The 25,882-nt window shown below is 41.6% G+C and overlaps 2 protein-coding genes across 2 annotated transcripts in view; one reads left to right on the top strand and one right to left on the bottom strand.

The window, feature by feature from the left end:
• Window positions 1-20,771, top strand: LOC116325328 (DNA repair protein RAD50-like). The gene is made up of 29 exons (XM_039607544.1): window positions 1-49; window positions 727-799; window positions 2,527-2,664; window positions 2,820-2,903; window positions 3,589-3,740; window positions 3,827-4,012; window positions 4,142-4,346; window positions 6,682-6,810; window positions 7,372-7,537; window positions 10,510-10,568; window positions 10,771-10,905; window positions 11,332-11,538; window positions 11,828-12,004; window positions 12,111-12,268; window positions 12,356-12,531; window positions 12,958-13,195; window positions 15,268-15,457; window positions 15,605-15,731; window positions 15,905-16,098; window positions 16,209-16,319; window positions 16,575-16,667; window positions 16,890-17,003; window positions 17,685-17,812; window positions 17,944-18,045; window positions 18,810-18,932; window positions 19,018-19,103; window positions 19,286-19,419; window positions 19,502-19,635; window positions 19,929-20,771. The coding sequence occupies exons 5-29, from the start codon at window positions 3,673-3,675 to the stop codon at window positions 20,104-20,106; spliced, it is 3,618 nt and encodes a 1,205-aa protein (XP_039463478.1). The 5' UTR covers window positions 1-49; window positions 727-799; window positions 2,527-2,664; window positions 2,820-2,903; window positions 3,589-3,672; the 3' UTR covers window positions 20,107-20,771.
• A 3,034-nt stretch (window positions 20,772-23,805) lies between these two features.
• Window positions 23,806-25,882, bottom strand: part of LOC116325327 — a 50,626-nt gene continuing 48,549 nt past the window's right edge. Inside the window, exons 3-5 of the mRNA XM_039607553.1 lie at window positions 25,564-25,827; window positions 25,193-25,447; window positions 23,806-25,107 (exon numbers count right to left, since the gene is read on the bottom strand). Of these exons, the coding sequence (XP_039463487.1) occupies window positions 24,828-25,107; window positions 25,193-25,447; window positions 25,564-25,790 (762 nt within the window). The 5' untranslated portion in view covers window positions 25,791-25,827 and the 3' untranslated portion in view covers window positions 23,806-24,827. The remainder of the gene's footprint in view (window positions 25,108-25,192; window positions 25,448-25,563; window positions 25,828-25,882) is intronic.

Here is a 25,882-nt window from a genome sequence, read left to right as displayed (position 1 = left end):
CAGAGACGCATCGTGTCTTCCTTACTCCGCTCTTCACCTGCTTTTACAGGTCGGTAAATGGTGCTTGCACCGAAAACTTTGTTTATTGTTACAATGGTTACCCACGTTAACGCGAATGAGAGAGTTAAGGCGGTCCGCCCGAGTTATTTATATGTAAACACGGGAGAAACCAGAGGAGTGTCCCGTGCGGCCGCATCGCGAGCCGCTCGTGAAGCAGAGTCAGTACGCTCCTATGCTCTGTGCAAATGTGTTGTAATGTTCTGATCAAACCAGTTCTGTGAGATGTGAATGTTAATAGTTATGTTAAAGTGACTGAGTAGATTAGCTAGTGTAACACAAGCACTCTGAGCAACTCTGTGCAGCTAACAGAGGCATTCACAGTTAATTAAATAAGCTGGGGTTCATGATACACTAAATAGTGATTTTGCCAGTAAATTACTGAAGGAAACAAATGTGATGTATTTACTGATGCTGTTATTGAATATAACTGTTTAGCCAGTAAGACACTGTAGAAGACAATGTGATGTGTTTATTGATATGGTAAAGGAATGTAACTGTTATGTAAAGAAGTGTGAATTTGAGAAACGGAACCAGTTACAGAGAGTATATTTCACTGAGGTTGTGAAATAAGTAAATGTAATTGATGTGAATGAGGAACCAGCTGATTAGTATATTGAAAGCTCATGTTTAATGTTATATAGCATTTATTTGTGTAAAATAAATCAGACTCAGACACGTTCTGGAGGAAAGCAGAGACGCATCGTGTCTTCCTTACTCCGCTCTTCACCTGCTTTTACAGGTAACATATTTGTCATCGTGGTCTTCATCTTTGGGACCCGTAACAAAGGCACTTCTAAAAACATTTTCCCAAATAGTTTAAGATATCCTGTTTCCAACTCAATCACTTAAAGATGAAGAAGGACATTACAATATACATGAATGCAAAAATAATAACTATTCCGTTGCATATTTAAGACTGTTTCACCTGTACTTTTACTTTCTATACTTTAACTTCCCTTTGCTGCTAAAACATCTTTGCTTTTATTTCATGAATTTATGAATGGTTGAGATCAGTGGTGCAAACAAACAAAAACATAGGCTCTGAACTACAGATGTGAGGGGAAAAAGTTAGTCTATATGTTCTCCACAAATGTGACAGTGTGTGGCATAGTAACGTTTTGATGAGAAGGTAAAGTCAGAAATGAATCAAATATATAATTAAACCAGTAAAACTATTTCTTTTCTGTTCAGGAATGTAAGTACATATCTGTGACCTGACATCTTAATCAAAATAATAATGATAATAATGTGTTTTACTAATGATTTCAGAATTTTGTCAAAACAATATATTTGTTTATTTTCCACATAAACCTTTCACAATAAAGCTCAAGATCCTGTTGAGACTTTTCAAAATAAACTGAATCACGTGAAAGATGCAGAGTATTTACGGATGAGAAGCAAAAAAGAGCCGTCAGGTGCTAAAAAATAAACCTTAGACTCAAACGTTAGAACAGGCTTATCCCCGCAGCACGCTGTGTAATAAATACTCACAAAGAGAACGGCGGCCGTTACAACCTATGTCTAAAAATGTATCGTTTCATGCATCAGTTAAAACACACTCGACTCCAGGTACGCTGCACGCCCAGCTGGAAACACTTCACGCAAGTCGAGCTGCCCGACATTCACAGAATTTACAGGAAATGTTACATTTTTGTGATTTATATCGTTATCGGACGATAGATGTCTTAATATCGGGATATGAGATTTTGGTCATATCGCACAGCCCTAAACCACTACATTGGACACTGATGTGTCACTCCATACCCTGCCATGTTAAAAAAAAAAAAGCACATGTTTAAAAAAAATGAAGTTCAAAATGCACATGTTGCATGCACATAATTCAAAAATCTTTTTGTCATGCCTAAAGATGAATAAAAATACTTAAGAAAAAAAATCCTGAGTGAGGTTGTCATAATTCATGCATGAAAGGTTTAAAAAATATCTATTTCTTTCTGCGGTGTCATGTGTCAGTATCGTGTGTTCTGTGTGTTGGAATTTCTATGTGATCACATGACAAGTCCAAGGCAGGGTTAAACAACAAAAGCCCCATTATGAGACAGAACAGAGCAAGCATCAGAGACAACAGAAAATTCTGACACAGTGGGGAAAAAAAGAGCTGCTCTGTGTACAAACTGATTGTTTTTTATGTTACTATGTTTCCAAAAATGAGTTTTCTGTTCCTGCTGCAGTCTTTTGATGCCACTTCAGCTGAAAGTTTTGTTCACTTTTTAGCACACAGCTGTTTGATGCTATTATACACTAAGAGATTTGGTAACATAGATTGCTATAGAGATTGAGAAAAGTAAATGCTACATTCATCACACCATCTGACACTGGTTACTGCAATAAAAGCTGCTCATCAGAGGCAACAGGCAGCAGGAGCAATCATGCTCATAAATCACTGATATTTAAAGTGTCACTGCTGATCAAAATCCTTCAGCTTTTAGTTTGTTTTCCTCTTTTCAGAAAGCCAAAATGTCAAAGATAAATGAGATGAGCATTCTGGGGGTGAGGAGCTTTGGGATTGAAGACAAAGACAAACAGTTCATCTCTTTCTTCACTCCTGTGACTGTGCTGGTTGGACCCAACGGAGCAGGAAAAACAGTATGAGGACATTCAGATGAGATCAAAAGTTGACTGTGAAGTCAAACAATACATCATTTAGATTTTAATATTTAATTTTTTTTTAAAATGATCAGTGCTGTTTGTGTTTTTATCCATGTGCACCGGGACTTGTGTTTCCTGTTTCATCTTTTTAGACGATTATTGAAAGTCTCAAGTTTGCGACATCAGGAGAACTTCCACCTGGATCTAAAGGAGGTGCTTTTGTTCATGATCCAAAGGTTAGTCTGCAGCTCTCTCATTTTAGCTGATTAGACTCTGAATTTAAAAATGTCCTTAAACAAAGAGTACAAAGAATTTTTTTTTTCAACAGCAATTATGAGGTTGGATGGGCCAGTTTACATCATGACTTACTTATTTGTTCTAACTCAGTGGTTCCCAAATTGTGTACTGAAAGGCAAATCTCCAAGTGTTGACCACATTTTATTATTTGAATACAACAGAATTAACCCGTGGTTTATATATATATTAACACCATAGAAAAGACATATTTATTTTAAAAAAGCTGACTTAAGTTGAATGTATTCCCAAAGCTACCGGCCTTATGGCTTCAGTTGTTCATACTAGATCCAGAGAGCACAAAAGTCTTGTCAGAAATGTGTTCATCTAAAAAACTATAATCAAATGTTAGACTGAGAACATGAGACTCCTGCCTCTTTTGTACCTGTAGGCAAAATCTTTATCAATATAATGAATGTAGATTTTGTAGTGTGGGCACATCATATCGGAAAATCTGAGATTTGGTGTTGTACTTGACTTATTTTAGCCTGTCTACAGTTGCTGAGTCTGCAAGCCGATTTGCAACCCACCCTCACCCTAGATTCTGTTTTTCATCTATTGTCACTGATGTCAGTGAAACTCCACCCTCTGTAGTTACAAATCTTATCATTTTTATAAATGTTGCAGGATGCCCAGAGGACAGTTGTATGAGCCCAGATTGAGCTCTCACTCTCAGACATCAAGGGAGAGGAAATCGAGATCCAACGCTTCATGTCCTGCTCTCTGATAGAAAATAAATACTCCTTTAAAAGTGAAGAGCAGAACATTAAAAGAGCAAAGTAAGAACCTGAGATGTTTTAACTGATGTTTAAAAATGTATAATTTGGATTGAGGTGATATGGTGCCTGTCTTCATGTTCTTCTAGGGATGGAAGGAGGGTGAGCAGGTCTGTTAAGTGTGGCGACCTGCACCAGGAGATAACGTCTGCGCTGGGTGTATCAAAGTCAGTGTTGAATGACGTCATCTTCTATCACCAGGAAGAGTCTAACTGGCCACTTAGTGAAGACAGAGTTCTCAAAGAAAAGTTTGACTCCATCTTCAATGTAATCAAGTAAATCCAAAATTTGTTTGTCTTTTTTGACATAAAATCAATCAAACCCAACTAAAGATAAAAAAAAATATTGACCTGTAGGCTCCTTTCAGATATTACAGAGTAAAGAATGTCCTGTCTTTCTTACAGGTATAACAAAGCGAGGGCGAAGATGCATGAGCTGCGTTTGAAGCAAAGTCAGAGAGTCGAACAGTGTCAGGCAGAGCTGTTCTACCTGGAGAAAAACAAGGAGAAGGCCCAGCAGCTTAGAGACAATGTAGCCAAAAAACAGGCTGATCTGAGGGCCTCACAAGATCTGATCCTGCAAATAGAGAACAAGATCAATCCACTTGAGGTGGGTTCATGAAACAGGCAAGAAAGTTCTGGTATTACTTTTCTGTAAACCGTTCACATGAAGTGTAATCAATTCTGATCCAGTAAAAGGACTAGATGTTACAATCCCTGACAATGCATTGCTTTAAATGGAGAAAATCTTGGGGGATGGCTGTTATGAGGAAAAGCAGCCCAGAAACTTTACCAGCGGCACACATCGTTGTGTGCCTCAACTTTCGTTGTTTTACCCAAGCTAATCTGCCATTTTTCCTTGGTTAGGTTTAGGGATTAGAGATCTGATCTAAATTATAATATTAAAATTTGGGACACATCGTCAGTAGTGGACCTTAGATTCATCGGGTGTTTCAGCCATTATCACTAGACACCCTCATCCAAGGAGGCCCTGCCAGGGTTGATCAGGCCCCGGAGTGTGTCACTGGTTTATGTTAAAATTGTTTTTCTCTTCTTCTTTTAGTTTTCTACAGTTTATTCTATCTATTCACTGCAACTGAGAAATACTTAACTCTTTAACATTTATGGAGCCTCATTTCTTCAAAGGGACAGAAAAGGTGATAGAGAGAAGTAAGACAAGTAAGTAAGATAAGATAGGACAGAGTAGAGAGCAGAGCAGGAAGGGGGGCGCCCGATCTGGCTTCCCACACCTCCCTGCCGGATCGGGCTGTACGCTCTACCTCCCGACTGCCTCCCAGAAAAGGGAAGAAGAGCAGAGGGGAGAAGAGCGGAACATTTTTCTTTCCTACTTTTTTCATTCCTCCTTTTAGTTTCACTACCATGAGGTTAACTGCACAGTCTCCAGGAGGCCCTGAGACAGCTGTATCAGTCAACCAGCAAAACTTCTAATGTTATGTTTTACCCTTTTGACGCCCCCTGTTGAGGCAGGCCCACCACGAGTCGATCAATCTTGGGCATGTGTATCGCGATTAGCTGACTGCCTTAGCTGCCCAAGTGATGTCAGCCCTTTTTAGCCATAGCCAAGTGACTGGTCCTCTCAGCAATGGTAGCCAATTCTCTTATAGCCTGCTGTTGTGCCTGTCCTCTGATCCCAATTTCCCTAAGCAGTTTTGCTGTTGTAAAACTACTTAGAGCAGGGCAACAAATCCCCTGCACCCCACTTCCACCGGGCACACCTTGATCTTCCAGCCTCTGTCCTCTGCCTCAGCTGCCAAGTTGGCATACCGCAGCTTCTTACGCTCAAATGCTTGCTCAATTGCTTCCTCCCATGGTACCGTTAGCTCATTGACATACGCAAGTTTTGTGAAGTTAGACCAAAGGACAAGGTCTGTTCACAGAGTAGTTGTTACGATCTCTGTCGGAAAAATTAGCCTCTAATCCAAGTCCACTTGCATCTGCCAATCCCTGGCAACCTTCAGCGGGCCCAGGTCCGGGGTTGAGGGGCTCGTCCTCGGCCTGTCTCCCTCCCGGACAAATGCTGATGAAAACTGACGCTCCTCTTGATTCATGAAAGGTTATCCAGCTCTGCCCACAGAAAGCAAAAACAATACCTGATTAATGTGGCCACTATGCATTTCACGGTCATCTCCTTCTGCACTTCTGGACACTTCCACACTGATTCTACCTTTAAATTACTCCCACCAAAATAATGGTTTTATTTTGGGGAAGAAGTTGAATTTTCAGGGAACCAAATCTGGAGAACAGAGCTGAGAGCAAACAAGAACTCTTATCCTATCCCTCCTGTCGCATTCACCTCCCGCCCCTTACTTTAGTGTACCTGGTCAAAATTGACCGGTCTGTTTTAACAGCTCTGAAATTAGTATAACAAACATTTTTCACCACCAAATTCAGTTCAGTCAGTCGTTCAGAGTGAGTGGATTCCCATTCATTTCCTATGCCGGTCACGTTTGAACAGGGACACCACAGATGTCACAAGGTTGATTAAAACACTCAAAATTCAACAAATTCATCACTTTTATATGTTCAAGTGCATAGTGTGGAGGACATCATAAGACCTTGAGGCAATCAGATGTAAAACACAATATTTATGAGGGTTTTAAGTTGTAAATCAGTGAGATTTGACCCGAACGGGACAGGAAGCTTAAATGAGCTGAAAGTGCACAGTGGCACCGATCTATTCTCATTCAAATGCCTTCAGATAATTACAGCAGAGCAACATTCATGTTTGTTCTTGGCACAAGTTTGAGGGTCACGGTGGTAAATAACAGGTAAGTGATCAAACTTATGGAGAATGATCTAAAAGTTGCAGCAGAGCTCATTAAGATGTATGTTGTAAACAAGTGATACCAGGAGAGCACAAATATAAAAACAATGGGGGTTAAAGAAATGTATTTTATTATTTAATGTTTAATAATTTTTTGCAGACACTGCTGAGCGACATAAAAATGAAACTTGAAAATGTGACGAAGCTAGAAAATGAAATCAAAGCTCTGGACAGCTTGAGGAAACAGATGGAGGAGCACATCAAGGAGCTGGAGGAAACTATGGAAGAGGTAACACAATGTGTGAAGAATGTCTGAACAAATATGAGATGTTTTACTTTTTAGTTGCAAAACTTCGAGAGATACTGCACTTTGGATGAAGTTTCATGATCTTGAAAGAGAAACTAATCGATCAAATATTCATGAGTGTGAGATCTTTGTGATTTTCTGTCAGGTCCAAAATCTTTGCTCAGTACCTGATCTACTCGTTGGTTTTTCTTCCCTGTGACTTCCTCCACCTCCTGAAAGGGAAAATAAGCTGACACAATGGAGGAGATCCAAAATACATGACAGAGCCGTAGAGGATAACAAGATTTCCAGGGATCAACCTAAAAAAGCAGTCATGCTTATTTTAGTTTGGTTTTTGTGCTCCTTTGTGGGATCAATCTTAAACAAGAATGACCAAATTTAAATTAAGTTAGGTTTCTGAGGCTCCGAGGGCCATTTCTGGAAGTTCTTGATCACTCCTCTGACATTTTTATCACTGCAGTTTCCACTGGAGTCAGACCTCAAGACCCATTCATTTAACTGTAGACCAATTCCAATCCAGTGACCTGTGTCTGTGTGTTTCAGGTGTTTCAGGGTTCAGACGAGCAGCTACAGCATACTTACGAGAACCACCAGAGGACAGTGAGGGAGAAAGAGCAGAAGCTGCAACAGCACCAGGAGGAGCTGCAGACCTTTGACCAAGAATACCAGAGACTGACCAGAGTCACGAATGATCTGTTGGTAGAAAAAGGTTCACTCACCTGCGTATACCAGAGTAGCTCCTGACATTTTCCTCCACACCTGAGTATGAAAAGTAGGGGTGGGTTTTGATTATCGATTTTCTGATTAAAATCAATTCTAGCTTGAATAACGCGATGCACTGAAAAAAAGGGATTGGCCAGCTCTTGGATTTATGTAAGCATCTTGCGTGTATTTAACACAATTGCCTCATGCTTTAAAGTTAAGTGTAACTATATAGTGTAGAAACTACGTCATATGCAGAGAGGGTAGATTAAATTGTTCATATCATGTTCGAGTGAAGTAAGTCAGTAATATAGCAATGTTAAATCCCGCGACACCGCACGGGATTTCAGTCTCGCGCACTTTGGATCGTGGTTTCAGGAAGGCATCCATCTCAGTCAAGTCGAGCAGCTGCCTTTACTTTTTTTGGTATACCGAAAAGAAGTAAATTCGGTGGTTGTTACATTAAAAAAGTCTGCCTTTAAATTTGAACACAAAAGTTTCATGTTTCTATCTTGAACGTAATTAAATCATGTAGGATCTGTACGAAATTCAACTTAATTTGTGATAAAGATCACATGAGATTTCAAAATCACTGAAGTTATAAGAGGCATACAACTACACACACACCACGTGTATGCTATTGCTTTTTATTATGGTGTAACCTATGAAGGACAAAAACATAAAGAAAATTCTGCATCAAGCCTGTTTGCTAATCCTGGGTTGGTGGCATGGTGGTTAGTGCTGTTGCCTCACAGTAAGAAGGTCCTGGGTTCAAATCCACAATCTGGTGCAAGTGGTTGTTTGTTTCTATGTGATAGTCTGGTGAGCTCTCCAGGGTACCCTGCCTTGAGAGCAGCCCCCCAGCAGGGGGGGCTGGGGCATAACCCTGAAGTGATAGGTTTATCACTTCAGGGTTATGCTCCAGCCCCCCCTGCAACCAGGATAAAGATAGGAGGATGGTAGTTGTTGTAGATCCATTAAATTTTCATGGTAACTTTGTTGGACATTATGTAATATGAAGATAACATGTAGTATTTAAGTGACAAAGTAGTACTGGGGTAAAAGTTATTGAATACTGTTGAAATAAAATGACAAAATTGTGTAGGATTAAAATATTCCAAGAGCTCAACTTACTTCATCTAAACATGTTCCAATTGCATTTTCTGAACACAAAATGCACAAGTTTATTGAATATGAATAAGTTGTGTTGATTTAACTCATTTGTTTAAGTTTCTGCCAAAGCAAAACATTTGTGTGCAACCAATGTCCACTACTGAATCAAATAAATCCAACGTCGCCTTTTTTTCAGTGTGTCGATTCATTAAAATCCTGAATCAATTTTTGAATATACATTTATTTTGCCCGAAACGCTAAAACAGCAAATGAGAGCAGGTACACGGATTCTGCACAAAGATTTAAAAACAAAGCGCGGACCCGCCAACGCATCAGAGTCTGTGAGATGTCGGCTTTCTCACTGACGGCACGTACATGGACACGCCATTGAATGAGAAAGCTGACATCTCACAGATTCTGATGCGTTGGCGGGTCTGCGCTTTGTTTCCGTCTTTTTTTGCGCTAGATTTTGAAGCTGCAGATTTTGTCTCTCTCCAACCAAATTTGACTGAACCAGCAACAAAAGAAGATCCAAACTATGCTTCACATTTCGCTTTACATAAACATCGTCATGAATTCCCTCTTTTGCTCTTTTGCTTCCACCACGATAAAATCACACTTCATGCACAGCTCTCTCTCTCTCTCTCTCTCAGGTATAGTTTCCCATCTAAAAATCTCTGTTTTCTGCATTATTCGCTTGCTTATTACCCTCCACTCTACCGTTATGTACAGTAACTTAATTTAATTGAAAGTCTCATTTCTGCTGTTCAATACTGAAGAAATTTAAACTTTTTAAAATTATGCAAAATTGCAAAACGCTTAGCTGTGTCTCTAATAAAACCTCTGTAACTTTGCTCTGCTTCACTTCAGCAGCATCAGGTAATGTTCATACGTTGATTAATGATTTTCTTCAGTTTTTGTTCTACTGCAGAATATTTTTAAGGTCATCTGCTGTAAAAAGCCCGGCCAGGAAAATCTCCTTCATGTTTTTCTGTGTTTTATGCTCAGTTACTTTGACACAAAGGCATCTGCTGTGATGTTTACACCTTTGATAAAGTCTTGCAAGTGTCAGCTTTCTTTTTATAGATATAAAAATATGGATATGTACTGATAAATGATCAGAATTATAATATTTCTCACTGTCTGAGGCAGAATTTCCCCGAATCGAATCGGGACCTTTTGAATCAGAATCAAATCGATTCTGGAAATCAGTGATGATACCCAGCCCTAATGAAAAGCACATCTTACAGCAGGTGTATCTGACATCACTGTGCTGCTGTGGTTCCTTCAACCTCCCATTAATGTTGCTGTGATACTGTCATTACCACACAGTCTCATTCAAGTTCATGAAACAATCCCAACTTTTTCACTTCCAGTCTATTAATTACTATTTTTGAAACACTCATTTTCATCCGGCTGGTCTCATAGCTGCTGATTCTTGTCTGTGTACAATATTTACCATGCTGCATGAAAAACTCTGCAGTGGGTCAGTTTAAGCAAAAGGTTGTTTTCCACTGAAATGGACCCTTTATGATGTTAACCATGAACTAATCATGACCTGGTGAAGAGCCCTGACAGCAAACTTCTCCCAACACTTACATCACAAACATGTGATTGGTCAGTAATGATGGTCCTGGAACAACACTGATAAGAAACAACATCAGCACAGTCCTATCAGATCATGTACTTATCACCATATGTGTAACCAGTCATTCGTTAAGTCGTGTCTTGTTGTTGTGACATGTTTTCACAGTAAATATATCGCTCAGTACACTGACAGAATAAAAAATACTAGAAGTGGAATAATGCACAGTGTGGATGCTGCGTTTCCTCAGTGCAGAATTAGCAGCATTTTTTTTCCCACAGGTCGTCTACAACATGAAGCTGAACGTCACACTAAGAACACTGAGGACCGCGACAAACTGGTAAGAAGAAAGAAAACCTCTGCTCTCTTAACTTGTTTGTTTCTGTCAGGATAAAGTAGACATCAAGCTGTTTCTGTGGAGTCTGTAAATCCACTAAGGTGGACTTAATCACTCAGAGCCAGCAGTGACATTAAATATGCATGTGGATTAATACAAGGACACAATAACACTTTTATTTATTCACATGTCATCTGTGTCACAGGTCCACTCTTTGTCATCCTGTCTGGAGATGGAGGGTTATGACCAGCTGCCCTTTACCGTTTCTCAACTCGAGAGCTTTTACCATCAAGTCACACAAAGGCTGGAGCAGGAAAAGGAGAGAGTCAGTCAGCTTTTGGTAAGAAATGCTCTGTTACTCTCAGTTTTGGTCAGTATTTGTATGTAATTTTTCACAGATAAAATAATGTCCAACCAGTCATGGCATATTGCTGCCCCTCCCTGAGCCTGCTTCTTCAGCAGATTTCTTCCTGTTACAAGGGAGTTTTTCCTTCCCGCTGTCACCAATGTGTTTGCTCATAGGCGATCTGTCGGAGTTTTCTCTGGTTCTCTGTATTATTGTAAGTTTACATTATAAACTGCCTTGAGATAACTGTTTTTGTGACCTGGTGTGATAAAAATTGAATTTAACTGGAAACAGAATTCTAAGATAAAATACACGTTAGCTAGAGATGCCTACAAAAAAGTCATCTGAACAATCATATATGAAATATTTGTGCTCTTCACTTCTCTTCTTCCTCCTCCTCTTAATATTTGGCTCAATCAGGCAGAGCTGCAGAAACTGGAGCAGCAGAAGCAGCAGTCTGTTGATGAAATGAGGGACAGGAAGACGTGCATGGAGAGAACGGTGGAGATGAAAAGAGACGAGCAGCAAAAGAAGCAGCAAGAGCTGAAAAACATCACAGAAGAGCTGCAACGACTGCAGGATTCATCTAGTCGACTGCAAGAGCTGGAAAATAAACTGGCTGAAGTGGTGAGAATGCACACACACACGGATCATGATGTTTTTGAGGTTGTGAAATTGTCACAGGTTTCTTTGATATTCTCTTTTTCTGGATCAGAGACTGGATATATCATACTTGTCTCATACACTAGATGGATCCTACTCTTTTACAGCTTGATGTATTTATCCACTGACTCTGTTACAGCTGCTTTGTATGAATCACAGTTCAAAAGCATCCTTCTTTGTCTGACACTTGCCTCCTCTTGAGCCTCTTTCATGTTCTGATATCATAGATTGTGTTTTGTGTGTTTCTTTTCAGGAGCGTGAGGATGCAGTTCAGAGCTCCAGCGTGGAGGAGCTGAAGGCCGAGGTCGAGGAGCTCCAGAGAGAAAAGGTTGAACTCGACTGCACACAGAGACAGCTCGACGAAGAGATGGAGACACTCAACATGCACACAGCTGCACTCACACAGATGGACATACTGAAAAAGGGCAAAGTAATGAGGAACCTAAACTCACCTGCTGCTGCTTTTCTACTTCTCTTACTGATCATCTCCCTTCTTCCTCTTCTCTCCTCTCATCTTTCCTCTTTCTGTCCTCCAGGCCGAGATGGAGGAGCAGATTCTTCAGATCCGGTCTCGTCACTGTGAGGATCTGGTGTCTCTATTGGGCCACTTTCCAAACAAGAAAGAGCTGGAGGACTGGATCTCTTCCAAGTCAAAGGAAATCAGCAGCACCGGGGACAGACTTACAAAACTCAAGTTGGTAACATTTAAGTAGAAAACAATGCTTTTAAGATGGATCTTTCCCCGACACTCACCACTGTTACATTGTGGTTTTCATCTCAGAATGGACTTGGCATCAAATGAGCAGAATAAAAGCCACATTACTGCTGAGCTGCTGAAGAAGGAACAGCAGTTAGCCACAGATGAAGAGAAGTTCTTGAATGTTTGCAGCAGTCGAGATCTGGAGCAGAACCTGAGCAACCTGCAGAGAGATCTGGACGAGATATTCAAGACAAAAGGTAAATGGTCTCAAACAGGAAGAGTGGTAGCTTCTTTGGACCTTGCGATCAGTTTTACGTGGGAACTATTTTCTTTCTACTGTCTTCATCCACCAACCAAAAGAATACTGCAGCTATGTGACAGTAGGTCATCTGGGAGGTGCAGCATGAACGTTTACATCCTGTCATCATAGTTGATGCACGCTTCCTTCTGCAGAGGTAGTCAGAGAGTTGAAAGAAAATAGTTTCTACTTGCTCACAAAAAATGTTAGTTTTTTTGTCATGAGACACTGCTTCTAAATTATTATTATTTATTTATATGAAGCTCTGAGCACCACAGGACAAGCACCATTTAGAAGAGAACTGCTTCTTTAAGCCTCCTAATGTAGTATCCATATGAATAAACATGATTCCTGTGTCCTTCTTTCTGCTTCTGTCCTGGTTTAGCTCTACTAGCTGGAACTAAAGTGGTGTACACCCAGTTCATCAGCGAGCTGAGCGAGCACAGGGAGCCCTGCTGCCCCGTGTGCCGACGATCGTTTCCCTCAGAGTCTGAGGTGCAGGAAGTCGTCAGAGTCTTGCAGTCTAAACTACACCTGGTGCCAGAAAAACTGAAGATCACTGAGCAGGACCTGGAGAGGACGGAGAGGAGGAGAGAGGAGATAGTGGCTCTCAGGCCTGTGAGGTACAGTGTCAGAGACATTTGTGTCAAACCAACAGAAGTCCAGTCTGTCCTCATTTTTCTTTTTTTTCTTTTCCAATCTACATTGTCCTTAGCTGTTTTGGTTAATTTTTTGTGTGTACGTAAAGGTACATGTAAGTGTTATTCACCGCTATTTGCAAAATAGGCTGGATGAATGTGTAAAGCACCAACCAGGCTCACAAGAGTTTTTGCTTGGTGAGTGTTGGATGGGATAAACCTCTGCCTCCACATCAGTCTGACTTTAGACAATTTGGAGGCGGAAACCAGTGAATGGTTACTTTTAACACCATAATGGTGATACATCATTGATTTACAACTTTAGCTACAAAAATTTGAAATCATTTGGAAGATGGGGACTTGAGGACAAGATGGTTCAGTGGCTCATTACTGTTTCCTCATAGCAACAAAGTCCTGGGTTCAAACCTGGTGACTTGTTGTGGACCGTGTACAGTCCAATGACATCCATGCTAAGTTCATTTGTGATTCAGAATTGGCTGTACCCAGCCTGCACCCCATCTGGGGCAAATTCCAGGCCCCATGCAACCCTTTTTTTTTTTTTATTCATGTTTTGGATGGACAGAAACATTAACAGATATACAACAGGAATAATCATATTGTCAGTTCTCTGTCCGTTTCTTAACAACAACCGACAAATAAGGACTAACAATAACTAAAGAAAACCAAAAGGGAGACAAAAAAACAAAAAACAAAAAACACCAGGAGAAAGAAAATAAGAAACCGCCTCCTGGGAAACACCAGCAAAAACAAAAGCAAAAGGGGCAAAACACCCAGGTGCCTAAAAACCAAACATAACCTTGACCACTGATAACATTATACAATTTCTTCCCTCTACTGGCTTTCAAAGAAAAAGAACAACAAAATCTGAATTCCCAGATCCTTCTCCCAGCACTGCCTCAGCCCCCCCAAATTGGGAGAGTGCGCCTCTCTGAAGATCCCGTAGAATTTGGATGCCCTGATTCTATTAATGCCAGGAGCTGCAAACATCTCCTGAATACTAGATGGAGGGTCTAGGTTATTATTCAAAATAGTTTTAATACAGTGTCTAATTTGAAAAAACCTCCAAATTTCCCTTGGATCCAGAAACCAGGTCTCTTGTATGAAAGCCAATACTGGATCTTTAGATGGTACTGGTCTTCCCCTCTGAGTGAGGAAGGCCTCTAAAGACGAGGGAGCCACAAGGCTTTCCTCAATCGCAACCCATGATGGCTTCTCTGTAAGAGAATTATGTATCTTAACTAACTGAGAGAGAGAGAAAGCATAGTGATACCAGACCATCTTGGACATTGCCAACCCGCCACTATCTTTAGCAACATATAGTTTGGATCGATTAAAAGATGGCTTTTTGCCTGCCCACACAAAACCCTCCACACATGTATTATAAAGCTTTAGCAAATTATGTGGGACTGCTATAGGTAACATGTGAAGAAAGTACTGAAGTTTAGGAGCAATAATCATCTTCACCAAGTTAATTCTGCCCAAAAGGGACAGATTTATTTTAACCCAATTCTGCAACAGTGGACGAATGTTTTGAATCACTGGGGAGATATTTACTTGCATTATGTTATCTAAACCAGGAGTCAATTTAATCCCCAAGTAAGTCAAACCCTCGGGCATCCACTTGAACTGCCATGAGCTCCTAATGACTGGAGGACACAATTTAGAAATGGGCATAACTTCCGACTTAGACCAATTTATGGTGTAGCCAGAGATTACAGAAAAGGAATCAATAATTGAGGAAATTGCAGGAACGGCCTGTTCTGGGTTACTTGAAATCAATAAAATGTCATCTGCATACAAAAAAGTTTTATGTTCTTCTTGACCCATATCCACCCCTCTGATTTGCTTACATTCACGTAGTGCAATAGCCAAAGGCTCCAAAAACAGGGCGAAAATGAGAGGTGATAAGGGTGAACCTTGTCTAGCGCCCCGACTTAACGAAAAGGAGGGTGGTCTGTCCTCATTTCTTTGTAAGAGATAAAAACGAAGAATCCACTGTCGATTCATTGATTTTTCTCTTTCATGTCTCATGTCAGGGAGGCCATTGTGCAGTTTCAGGAAAATGAGCTGCCAGCGTTGAGGAAGCGGCTGCAGACTGTGGACAGAGAAGCTGAGAGGCTGAAGGGTGATGTGGAGGAGCAGGAGGCTCTGCTCGCCATCCTGAGGTCTGAGGAGGAAAAAGCCAAAGACTGCCTGCAGGGCATTTCCCTCATGGACTCATACCTGGTACCAAACATTTGTCTGTCTCATTCTTTCTCACCACATGTGCCAGACACAGCCAGGACCTGCACACATCTGTCCTTTTTTCATGACAAAGAATCAAGTTTAGGAAGTACATAAAAAGTGATGAGATCTGGATTTCCTTCTCTGTAGAGAAACCTTGAAGGGGTGGAAAGGAAAATTGATCAGCAGGCATCCAAACTCCAGGAAGTAAACCTGGACAACACATTTCAGCAGCTCAGTCAGGAGAAACAAGAAACTCAGGACCAGCTCGACACCAGTAAGACAACCAGCTCTGTTTCAGCCCTGATTTTAACTCCGACCCTCGATTTCTCCCATGAAACCCACGACAATCCAAACTGTGTAAAAACTGGACTTACTGCATATCTCTTATATCTGCGTCTCTGCATTGCAGCATGATTTCCTTTCCTTTGGCCTTTTGTGTCCTTGCAGCTTACAGCACAATTGTGCGTAAACATAAACAGATCCAGGACCAGCAGGAGCAGATTCAGAGGCTGAAAAGTGCAGCGATAGAGATGAGAGACGAGCAGCTTCAGCTGATCAGAGACAAACAGAAGCAGCAGCACCTGGAGGAGCTGAGTGCAGAGATCACTGCTAGGATGGAGGCCTTAACCACAGAGATCAGGGTGCTGTTTATATTTTTATTATTATTATTCATTTACCTATTTTTATTTCTCTGTAAGTGGAAACAAATATTTAACGTTGCATTTTTTCCTCTGACTTTGTGGTCAAACAGGAGGGAAATGAAGAACTGCGCCCTCTATCAGCTGCTCTGGAGAAGCTGCAGCAGGAAAAGCAAAAGCTGGTGGAGCAGAAGAAGCAGAGAGAGGAAGAAGAGCAGAGGAAGGTGGATGCATGCATGCTCTTTTAGTGGGAACGTGTCCTTCTTTCTATCTGCTGCACATTGTCAGGTTCCTTTGCTCGTAACCAAAATCAATGAATCAACACAGTTCAAATAACACACAGTTATAAAATACATTTGCACGTAGAACCGTGTTTAAGACAAAAACATAACATCATGTGTGCAATGTTCTTAGAGCATTTCTATCAAACAGAGTTGTGAGTGTTTATGAGGTAACTGCTGTAACTCTGTTACTGACAGATTCGTAACATTGAGGAGAGACTGAAGGAAATCACTGCCTTGCAAAGAGACGTCACTAAATATGTTGATGAGGGAAGAGACAAATACAAAGAGGTAACATGATGATCGCTGCTGGATAGACAGGATTTGATGCTTCTTTTTAAACAAAGGAAGCACTGAAGCACCTTTCCTTAGTGTTTAGAGGATTTCACCAGTTTCCTAATATCCACTACAGTTAGGACTATATGACCACAACTGTATCCATTTATTTTAAATGTGGACTGTAATCATGTTGATTTATTATTTTTTTATACTATCTGTCTGCCAATGTTGCAGGACAAAGAGTCAGAGTATCAAGCAGCAACGACTCAGCTCCAAGAGGCTGAGAGGAATAAAGAGAGGATCAGCACAGAGATGGGAAACATCCAGCAGGACAAAGACACTCAAAAGGTGTTTTGATTCTGGTTTTTCTCTTTTTTTTAACCTGTAATTTTAAAAATGAAACTTACCGGTTATTTACTCTCATTGATGATGTCACACCCACCTTTGCATCTATTTAAAAGTGAAGCCACAAACTGTATATAAAAGATGGTCTTAGCCCCATGAAATCAGTCCAGAAGTGACTTAAACCTGCATTGCTTCTAATGACCAGCAGGGGGCGACTCTTTCCTGATTGAGTTTGTAGTTTAAATCTTATTGAATCGAATCTTATTTTAAATATTTTTGTAAGTTATGGTCTTCATTAGGCCGATAAAGCAGGGAATGCATTAGGGCGGGTCTACCTTTTGATTGACAGGTCGCTGCTGTTTCTCAGCCAGATCCACATCTTGCTCGTCACTCTTGCTTGTTGCTAAAAAAGGGAGATGCCAGGAGTTAAATAACTCTACTGAAGCCTTTAAAACTTTGATTTCTTTACTAAATCGTGACGTCACAGTGGCTACATTCATCTTTATGTACAGTCTATGAGGAAACTCTGGGCTCTTTGTCCTTTAATTTAAGAAAAACTCATAAACCTCTTCAACATCCAAATTCTTGTGAAGAATGTTGTATAAAAAAAGTCTATTTTATTATCACACTGACACTTTGTGTGCTCACTGACTTCAATGCTGCCATTATTGAAATGTTCCTCAGGTCAAAGAGTGCTGCTTATGGGACAACCTGACCTTGAGGAAGCGCGTTAATGAGCTGAAGAACATGGCGGCCAAACATGAGGCTCTGCAGGAAGAACTGAGCTACATGCAAGTCTCGCAGCTTCAGCGGTGAGAGCGCTGCACTGTAAAGTCAGCCCCAGCTTCTGCTACTGCAGCAGTGTCACACCTCAGGTGGTAAAGATTACTCAGGGCCAAGTCAGACTCAGTTTTTACCCTCATGTCTTTCTGTGGGTGTCCAGACAACGTGAGGAAGAGGAAAGCAAGCTGGCCGAACTGAAGAGTGAGCGCAGTCGGGAGGAGGGCGCACAGAAACCCCTGGAGGAGCAGATACTGGAATACAGGTTTGTTACGCTGCTCTTTCCTCGGCTCTCACCATATCAGGTTAAAGCAGACGGCTGCACGCCCTCAGCCTGCTTCTGCTGGACTTTCCTTCCTGTTAACAGCTTTTTCTCCTCGCTGTCACCAAGTGGTGCACAAAGGGAATCGCTGGCTTTGCCTCTACAGTACTGCTCACTTATTTTCATACCCAGCCAGGCTAAAATATACACTTTCTGCTAAGCAATCAATTCTACTTTGACACAGATATATAGCACTGTCCAAAAGTCTTGAGCCACCTCTCATTTCTTTCTATTTTACTTCTAAGGAGCAAAGCTTGTGTAATGTGTTAACGTGCTCTGGAGTAACAGTGTTCCAGCTTTCAGAGTGCCTCTTTGGACATTGGCTCAAGACTTTTGCACAGCTCTGTACCTAAAATAAGATCATTTCAGTGATCAAAGTTAAACAACAATGAAATCAATAAAATTCCTTTGACTTTGTGCTCATGACTTAAACACATTTCCCATAATTCACCGCTGTAACCCAGAGTACTTCGGGTATCTGAGGGTTATATAACATGATTCACACAATAAAGGCGACAATTTTCATTTTTCAACATCACATGTGAAACGTGTGCAAAACACTAGAAAAACTCTTCCTCCCACGCTGAGTGTGGAGCCTGGACAGAGCTGAGAAAATCCCTGATTCTCCCTGAAAGTTCACATGAGCACATGAAACAAGAGCGCTTCACTCACTTTCACTCATCTCTGATCTGAACCTTTGATTGCAGCAAACAGCTGGAGGAAGATCAGTACGGCAAAGCCGAGGAGCTCCACAGAGACAAGGTGATTGAGATGAGGACCACACAGCTGCTCAGCAAAGACCTGAAACTCTACGAAGAGGCTCTAGATCAGTAAGTTTACTGCAGGTCGTCGCTTGATCATCAGTGTGGGACAGAAACCGTGTGAAGGTCATCAGAGTTTCTGTTGCTTCCACAGAGCCATCGTGAAGTTCCACAGCATGAAGATGGATGAGATCAACCAGAACATCAGAGACCTGTGGCGCAGCACCTACAGGGGTCAAGGTGCATCTCACTGACCCTCCCAGACAAAAATCAGCTCAGTGAATGAAGACGTGCTCGTGTCTATGACACTACAGCAGAGTGGGATCGATACCTCTCAGACACATTTTACACATCTGATCACCAGAAAACTGCTCAGTGGGTAAATGTGAGTGTTTGGTCTTCACCTCGTGTCTCCTCTGCAGATATCGAGTACATCGAGATCAGGTCTGAGGTGGAGGAGAGGTCAGAGGGGCGGAGGAGCTACAACTACAGAGTAGTGATGATGAAAGGAGACGCAGACGTGAATATGAGAGGGCGCTGCAGTGCCGGTCAGAAGGTATTTAAAAGATTTTCTGTGTCAGTGCCTCAGTCACTTAAACTCTTGTTTAGTTGGATGGATCGATCCTGTGTGTGTTTAGGTGCTGGCATCCCTGATCATCCGGCTCGCTCTGGCAGAGGCCTTCTGTCTCGACTGTGGAATCCTGGCCCTGGATGAGCCCACCACCAACCTGGACCGGGAGAACATCGAGTCCCTGGCAGACGCTCTCGTACAGTCAGTACATGCAAACGATGTGTTACCCAGAGAAACCAGATGTTTGTTCAGCCTAAAGCCGAACCTCTGACTTTGTGACTTTCCCTAAAGCAGACAGTGTAAATAAAAGCTCACAGCTTTAAAGTACAAACTTATAATAAATGTATGAAAGATCTCAAAGACAACCTGACATGACAAACAGTAAACACACGCAGCATGTTTCCAGATCTTACAGAGTCGTAGCTTCATCTGTTGCATTATTCAGGCTGCTTCTTGAATCCTCTCCACTTCTCTGTCTCCTCCGTCCTCTCCAGGATCATCAGGACTCGCTCTCAGCAGCGTCACTTCCAGCTGCTGATCATCACTCATGACGAGGACTTTGTGCAGCTGCTGGTTCGGTCCGGGTGCATCCAGCACTTCTACCGCATCAGCAAGAACCAGGACCAGAACTCAGAGATCACCAAGCACAGCACAGCCTTCCTCTCTGTGTGACACCTTTGTACCTCAGCAGCTCTGACATCACTTCATGGTTCACCCTTTCACAAACGGCCACGTGAGCTGTTCGTCCGGCATCAGGACGAAATTTGGATTCGGCGCCTCAGCTGACGACACCTCAGCACGTGAAAGTCTGTGGACTAATGGACACAACCTGTTCAGAGATCAGAGGCAGCTCCACAGTTTACATTTCTATTTCTACGTTTCCTCTGAGGGGACAGTGTTCTCTTATGAATATTTTTATGGGACAAAGAGGTGTGAGTGGTGTGTGCTGTGATTTAGTTTTTTTTTGGTTTTTTAGATCTCCTCTGGTTCCTCTAAAGGGCACCCGGGACAGTTCAGAACATCAGCAGCTGTTATAGAGCCAGAGGTGACTCCAGCTGTCAGAATTACCTGCATGCATTAAATTATGTTAATGCATGAAGGAAATCCTTTTTCCTGTTAGGGTGGCTCCATTTTTAGTTTATTTTTTAATATTTTTCTTCACTCTTTAATTTTTTTCCTTACAAATATTTACTGCTGGACTTAGTAGAATAATGCACATTTGTCAGCACTCGGTCACATAGACACCGCATGATCCAGTAAAAGACTAGATTTTACAATCCCAGACAATACATTGCTTTTAATGGAGGAAATCTTGAGGGATGGCTGTTATGAGGAAAAGCAGCCCAGAAACTTTACCAGCGGCACACATCGTTGTGTGCCTCAACTTTCGTTCTTTTACCCAAGCTAATCTGCCATTTTCCTGGTTAGGTTTAGGGATTAGAGATCTGATCTAAATTGTTAAAATTTGGGACACATCGTCAGTAGTGGACCTTGGATTCATCGGGTGTTTCGGCCATTATCACTATACACCCTCATCAAGGAGGCCCTGCCAGGGTTGATCAGGCCCCGAAGTGTGTCACTGGTTTATGTGAAATTGTTATTTCTCTTCTTCTTTCTCCTGTTTAATTTTCTACAGTTTATTCTATCTATTCACTGCAACTGAGAAATACTTACCTCTTTAGCATTTATGGAGCCTCATTTCTTCAAAGGAAAAGAAAAGGTGATAGAGAGAAGTAAGACAAGTAAGTAAGATAAGATAGGAGAGAGCAGAGAGGAGAGCCGGAAGGGGGGCGCCCGATCTGGCTTCCCACACCTCCCTGCCGGATCGGGCTGTACGCTCTACCTCCCCACTGCCTCCCAGAAAAGGGAAGAAGAGCAGAGGGGAGAAGAGCGGAACATTTTTCATTCCTCCTTTTTGTTTCACTACCATGAGGTTAACTGCACAGTCTCCAGGAGGCCCTGAGACAGCTGTATCAGTCAACCAGCAAAACTTCTAATGTTATATTTCACCCTTTTGACGCCCCCTGTTGAGGCAGGCCCACCACGAGTCGGTCAATCCTTGGCATGTGTGTCGCAGTTAGCTGACTGCCTTAGCTGCCTGTCAGCCCTTTTTAGCCATAGCCAGTGACTGGTCCTCTCAGCAGTGTTAGCTAGTTCTCTTATAGCCTGCCGTTGTGCCTGTCCTCTGATCCCAATCTCTCTAAACAGTTTTGCTGTTGTAAAAATCCCACTTCCACCGGGCGCACCTTGATCTTCCAGCCTCTATCCTCTGCCTCAGCTGCCAAGTTGGCATACCGCAGCTTCTTACGCTCAAATACTTCCTCAATTGCTTCCTCCCATGGTACTATTAGCTCAATGACGTACGCAAGTTTTTGGGAGTTAGACCAAAGGACGAGGTCTGGTCGCAAAGTTGTTGTTACGATCTCTGTCAGAAAAATTAGCCTCTAATCCAAGTCCACTTGCATTTGCCAATCCCTGGCAACCTTCAGCGGGCCCAGGTCCGGGGTTGAGGGGCTTGACCTCGACTTGTCTCCCTCCCGGACAAATGTTGATGAAAGCCGACGATCCTCTTGGTTCATGAAAGGTTGAGGGTTGATGGATTTCCTTTTGCGCTCAACTTTCTCAGCCAGACACCTGAGGACCTGGTTGTGTCTCCATGTGTATCTGCCCTGAGTAAGGCTAGTCATACAACCAACCACGATGTGCTTGAGTGTTGCTGGGACTGTACACAGGGGGCAGGATGGGTCCTTTCCAAACCATCGACACTCTATTCGGTGTTTCAGTGTTCTTGTCTTCTGTTAAACAGGAAGAAGAAACCTGTAACAGGTGATGTCTGTGAGGTTTTCATATTAACCCAGATTTGTCTGCTCTTTGATGAACACTGTTTGGCTCACGCTGCAGGAGGTGCTGGTGTTTTTATAGGACAGCTGAGCGGTCACCTGCTCTTTAAGACATGTTTGATCTGTGTGAATGTGACACATTACTTTATTCAGGTTTGTGTGAACATTTATTTCTTCTATATATAACCTCATCATAAATGATGTTGTATACAGTCTATTTAACAACATAAAAAAATACTGCTATTAAAAAACAGAAAGAAACTCATTGTTACTGCATCAGATCTGATAATTAGATCATTATCAGAACAACAGCCCTCTAGCGGAGACAAGTAGGAACTCCAAAAACAGTAAAGGTTTTTTTAAAAAAACAACAACACACAAACACTCCTTCCTGTACTTTCCCTGCCCTCTGGTGGACACACCCTTGAACTGCATATAAGCTGATTCATGCTGGAGAAATTAAGTATGGAAATAACATCCGGTCAGACACTTCAAAATAAAAGGCCCCATTGTCGTTACGCTGTGACCACCAGAGTGCGGCATATATCAAACATACTGATAATAAAACTCACTGTTATGTCTGAAAGAACGTTTGTTCAGTGTTTAAATAAAGACAAAAGACACAATTATCAAATTATGGACAAAAATACATTTATAAACAAATAACAGGTACTGTCTACAGGATATATAATACTAACATCCTACATAATCACTGATGTGACTGAATTCATTTGCTGTTTTGCTTAATTTGTCAAAAGATGTCAAGAGTTTACCTTATTATCTATCTGATCATAATAGAGTCACACAACACCAGCAGCAAATAAACTTCTTCCAGCTCTTCAGGTTTTGGTGTCTGGTTCTTTTCAGCAAACTGTGGCTTCTGCGGCAGGAATTTCACAGCCTGCGCAGTAAAGTTCAAAGAGAAATGTCTAAAGAATGTTGACTTTGGACACTGAAAATAATCAGGCCTTGGATGGACATCAAAGTTAAGTTTGAAAAGACCGCCGAGAGAAACACTGAGTGCAAAATGGACCCAGTGGTGAGTTTGTAAGCTGCATGTGGCTCAGAATCCAGATCACATCGCTCTCCTTGCTGGTTGTAAAGGAGAGTTTAAAAAATATTGACACTTAGGTAGCATGCTAACATACATGCTGCCACCACACAGAGACAGGAGAGGACACTATGGTTAATGGATACATGCATGCTGAACTGGCTTTGGCCTCATGCAAACTTTGCACAGTTCTTCCTGTTTCAGAGGACGTCATAAGTGTTACTGTGTTACACATGGTGGTTTTCATGCAGTGATTCAGGTTTAGTCTGTTTTTTAATCTCACACAGAGAACATCTGAATACACACTGAGGTGTTTATATCACTCAGCTCTGCCTGCTTGATGTTTATTCTCATCAGGCATTTCAAAATAAAAGGAAACAGATTGTAGTTAAGGGCAGTAACCACTAGAGGAGGTGTTTACTCTCAAATATCAGGCTGCAGTGTTTGTTGTTTAAATGAGCCAATAAATACTCACAGTAATACACAAGAACATTAATTTGTCAACACAATTTGACAAATGTAACTGAAAATTAAAATTTTAATTGTTAATAAATGAAAGTTACAGAGCGGCTTCACCTAAACTGAAAACAGGAAAAGTGGTTAAAACCCGTTAGATGTGACAGATCTGGAGAACAAGGTTAAAGATATACAACTATTTATTATTAAAGATATTTTAGCATTTGGAAGAGTCAGTGTCACAAATTAGTATGAATATATGGTGATAAAAAACATTCTTACATACATTGAGAGCTAACATGTTAATAAAATGTGTGTATAATGTGTATAAGAGTAGAAAAACAACAATAAAAGTATATACTTTGAAATAAAAGTCCATGTTTTCTACATTGTACTTATGTTTTACATACTTGAGTCCTTTCTCACTGACTTCCCCAATTTTTGTTAATCATGGATTGATGTATCTTTTATTTATAACTATAGACTCAAATGTCTGAGAGTTAATTCTATGTGATAAAAGTCAGCTATGAACAGCGTAACTCGCTGTAGCTAATATGGTAAGCTAACAGAAGACTCAAAGGAGAGAATGCAAAGACAGACAGCATAAATGTATGTATGGTTGGAATGGGTCCAATTTCACTGCAGGCAACAGCAAGTGACAAATAAAACTTCATCATCATCATAAATAAAGCATATTAACTTTAGTAATACGCTTTAGCTTGCCTCCCCCTCTGATGAAACTTTACTGACCTGCTACAAAGAATAAATAGCTGATATCCAGATAAACACCGCTAATTTATGTTAGCATCAATTAAAGTAGGCTTCATGCCCTCCATTGGACACAAGCTGAAAACACAAGTTTTTTATTTAATGTTTTGTTTGTTTGTTTGTTTTTTAATTTAGCTTAGAAAATCACATCTATGTGATGCTTCTGGTAACATCCATCCATCCATCCAATTCTGCTTTTTCAGGGTCGCAGGGGGCACTGGAGCCTATTCCAGCTGTCTTGGGGTGAGAAGCAGGGTACACTTTGGACAGGTGCCAGGCTAACACAGAGACAGGAAACCATTCGTACTCACACCTATGGGCAATTTAGTGTTTCCAATTAACCTAACCCCACTAAGTGGATGTCTTTGGACTGTAGGGGGAAGCCAGAGGACCTGGGGAGAACATTCAAACTCCACACAGAAACCCTCTGGCCTGATGGTGGAATGGAACTCAGGACCTTCTTGCTGTGAGGCAACAGTGCGAACCACTGTGCCACAGTCCTTGTCCTGGATTTCATGGAGAAGGGCCTGCAGCAGCTGGAAACTCTCTTCACTCAGTCTAAAGATTAAAAAAATGAAAAAGTTAGTGTTTTTGTTTTTTATAACATTATATTTGGCCTGTGATGTTCAGGAAAGACATTTACTTGACTGTTAGAGGACCATCATGGAGCAGCAGTGTAATGAGACCCTGAGCAGGGATGCAGGTCTCAGTCAGGTCTAACCGTCCGACTGTCCAGTATCTCAGCAGGGAAGCCAAACTACTGACAGCCCTCAACATTACTCTGTGTGATGGTCGGGCTTTCTTAGGCACAAGAGAAAGCTCTTCAACAGCCAGCGGACAGACCACTCTGCCTCTTCTTACCCACTGAAACAGGAGCAAGGACATGTCGATGGAAAGCCTGAAGATCAGAGAGACAAAAGAGCAGAAATGATGAACACCAAGAACTAAAGATTCAAAGTGGACAGCAGATAAATGGTGTTAGAAGAACAAGAGAGTCATGATTTCACTTCCTGCCTCAGACTGTGTAGTTGTGTTGTGTGTCTAAAGAGGAGAGCAGCTCCTCTGGCAGACATCTTGCTGGGTGTGAGGATGAGATCCACTTTAGAGCCACACAGTTTGAGAACTCTCCCCACAGACCAGCAGCTTTTCTTGTGTAACTCTCCTGTTAACAGCAGCTGGAACCCCAGGAGCTGCAGCAGAGACTCCAGCTGCTGGGCCTCCTCTCTGGATCTTACAGACATGGATGTACACACACTCTGGAAGAAGTCTGGATCACAGCTGAAACACAGTGGAGATGAAATCAGAGAACATGCAGGAAACATTCTGCAAATGA

Source organism: Oreochromis aureus, linkage group 23 (genome assembly GCF_013358895.1).
Source record: "Oreochromis aureus strain Israel breed Guangdong linkage group 23, ZZ_aureus, whole genome shotgun sequence".
Taxonomy (NCBI): domain Eukaryota; kingdom Metazoa; phylum Chordata; class Actinopteri; order Cichliformes; family Cichlidae; genus Oreochromis; species Oreochromis aureus.
Note: the sequence above shows the minus strand (reverse complement) of the source record. Positions and strands in the feature narration are given on the sequence as shown.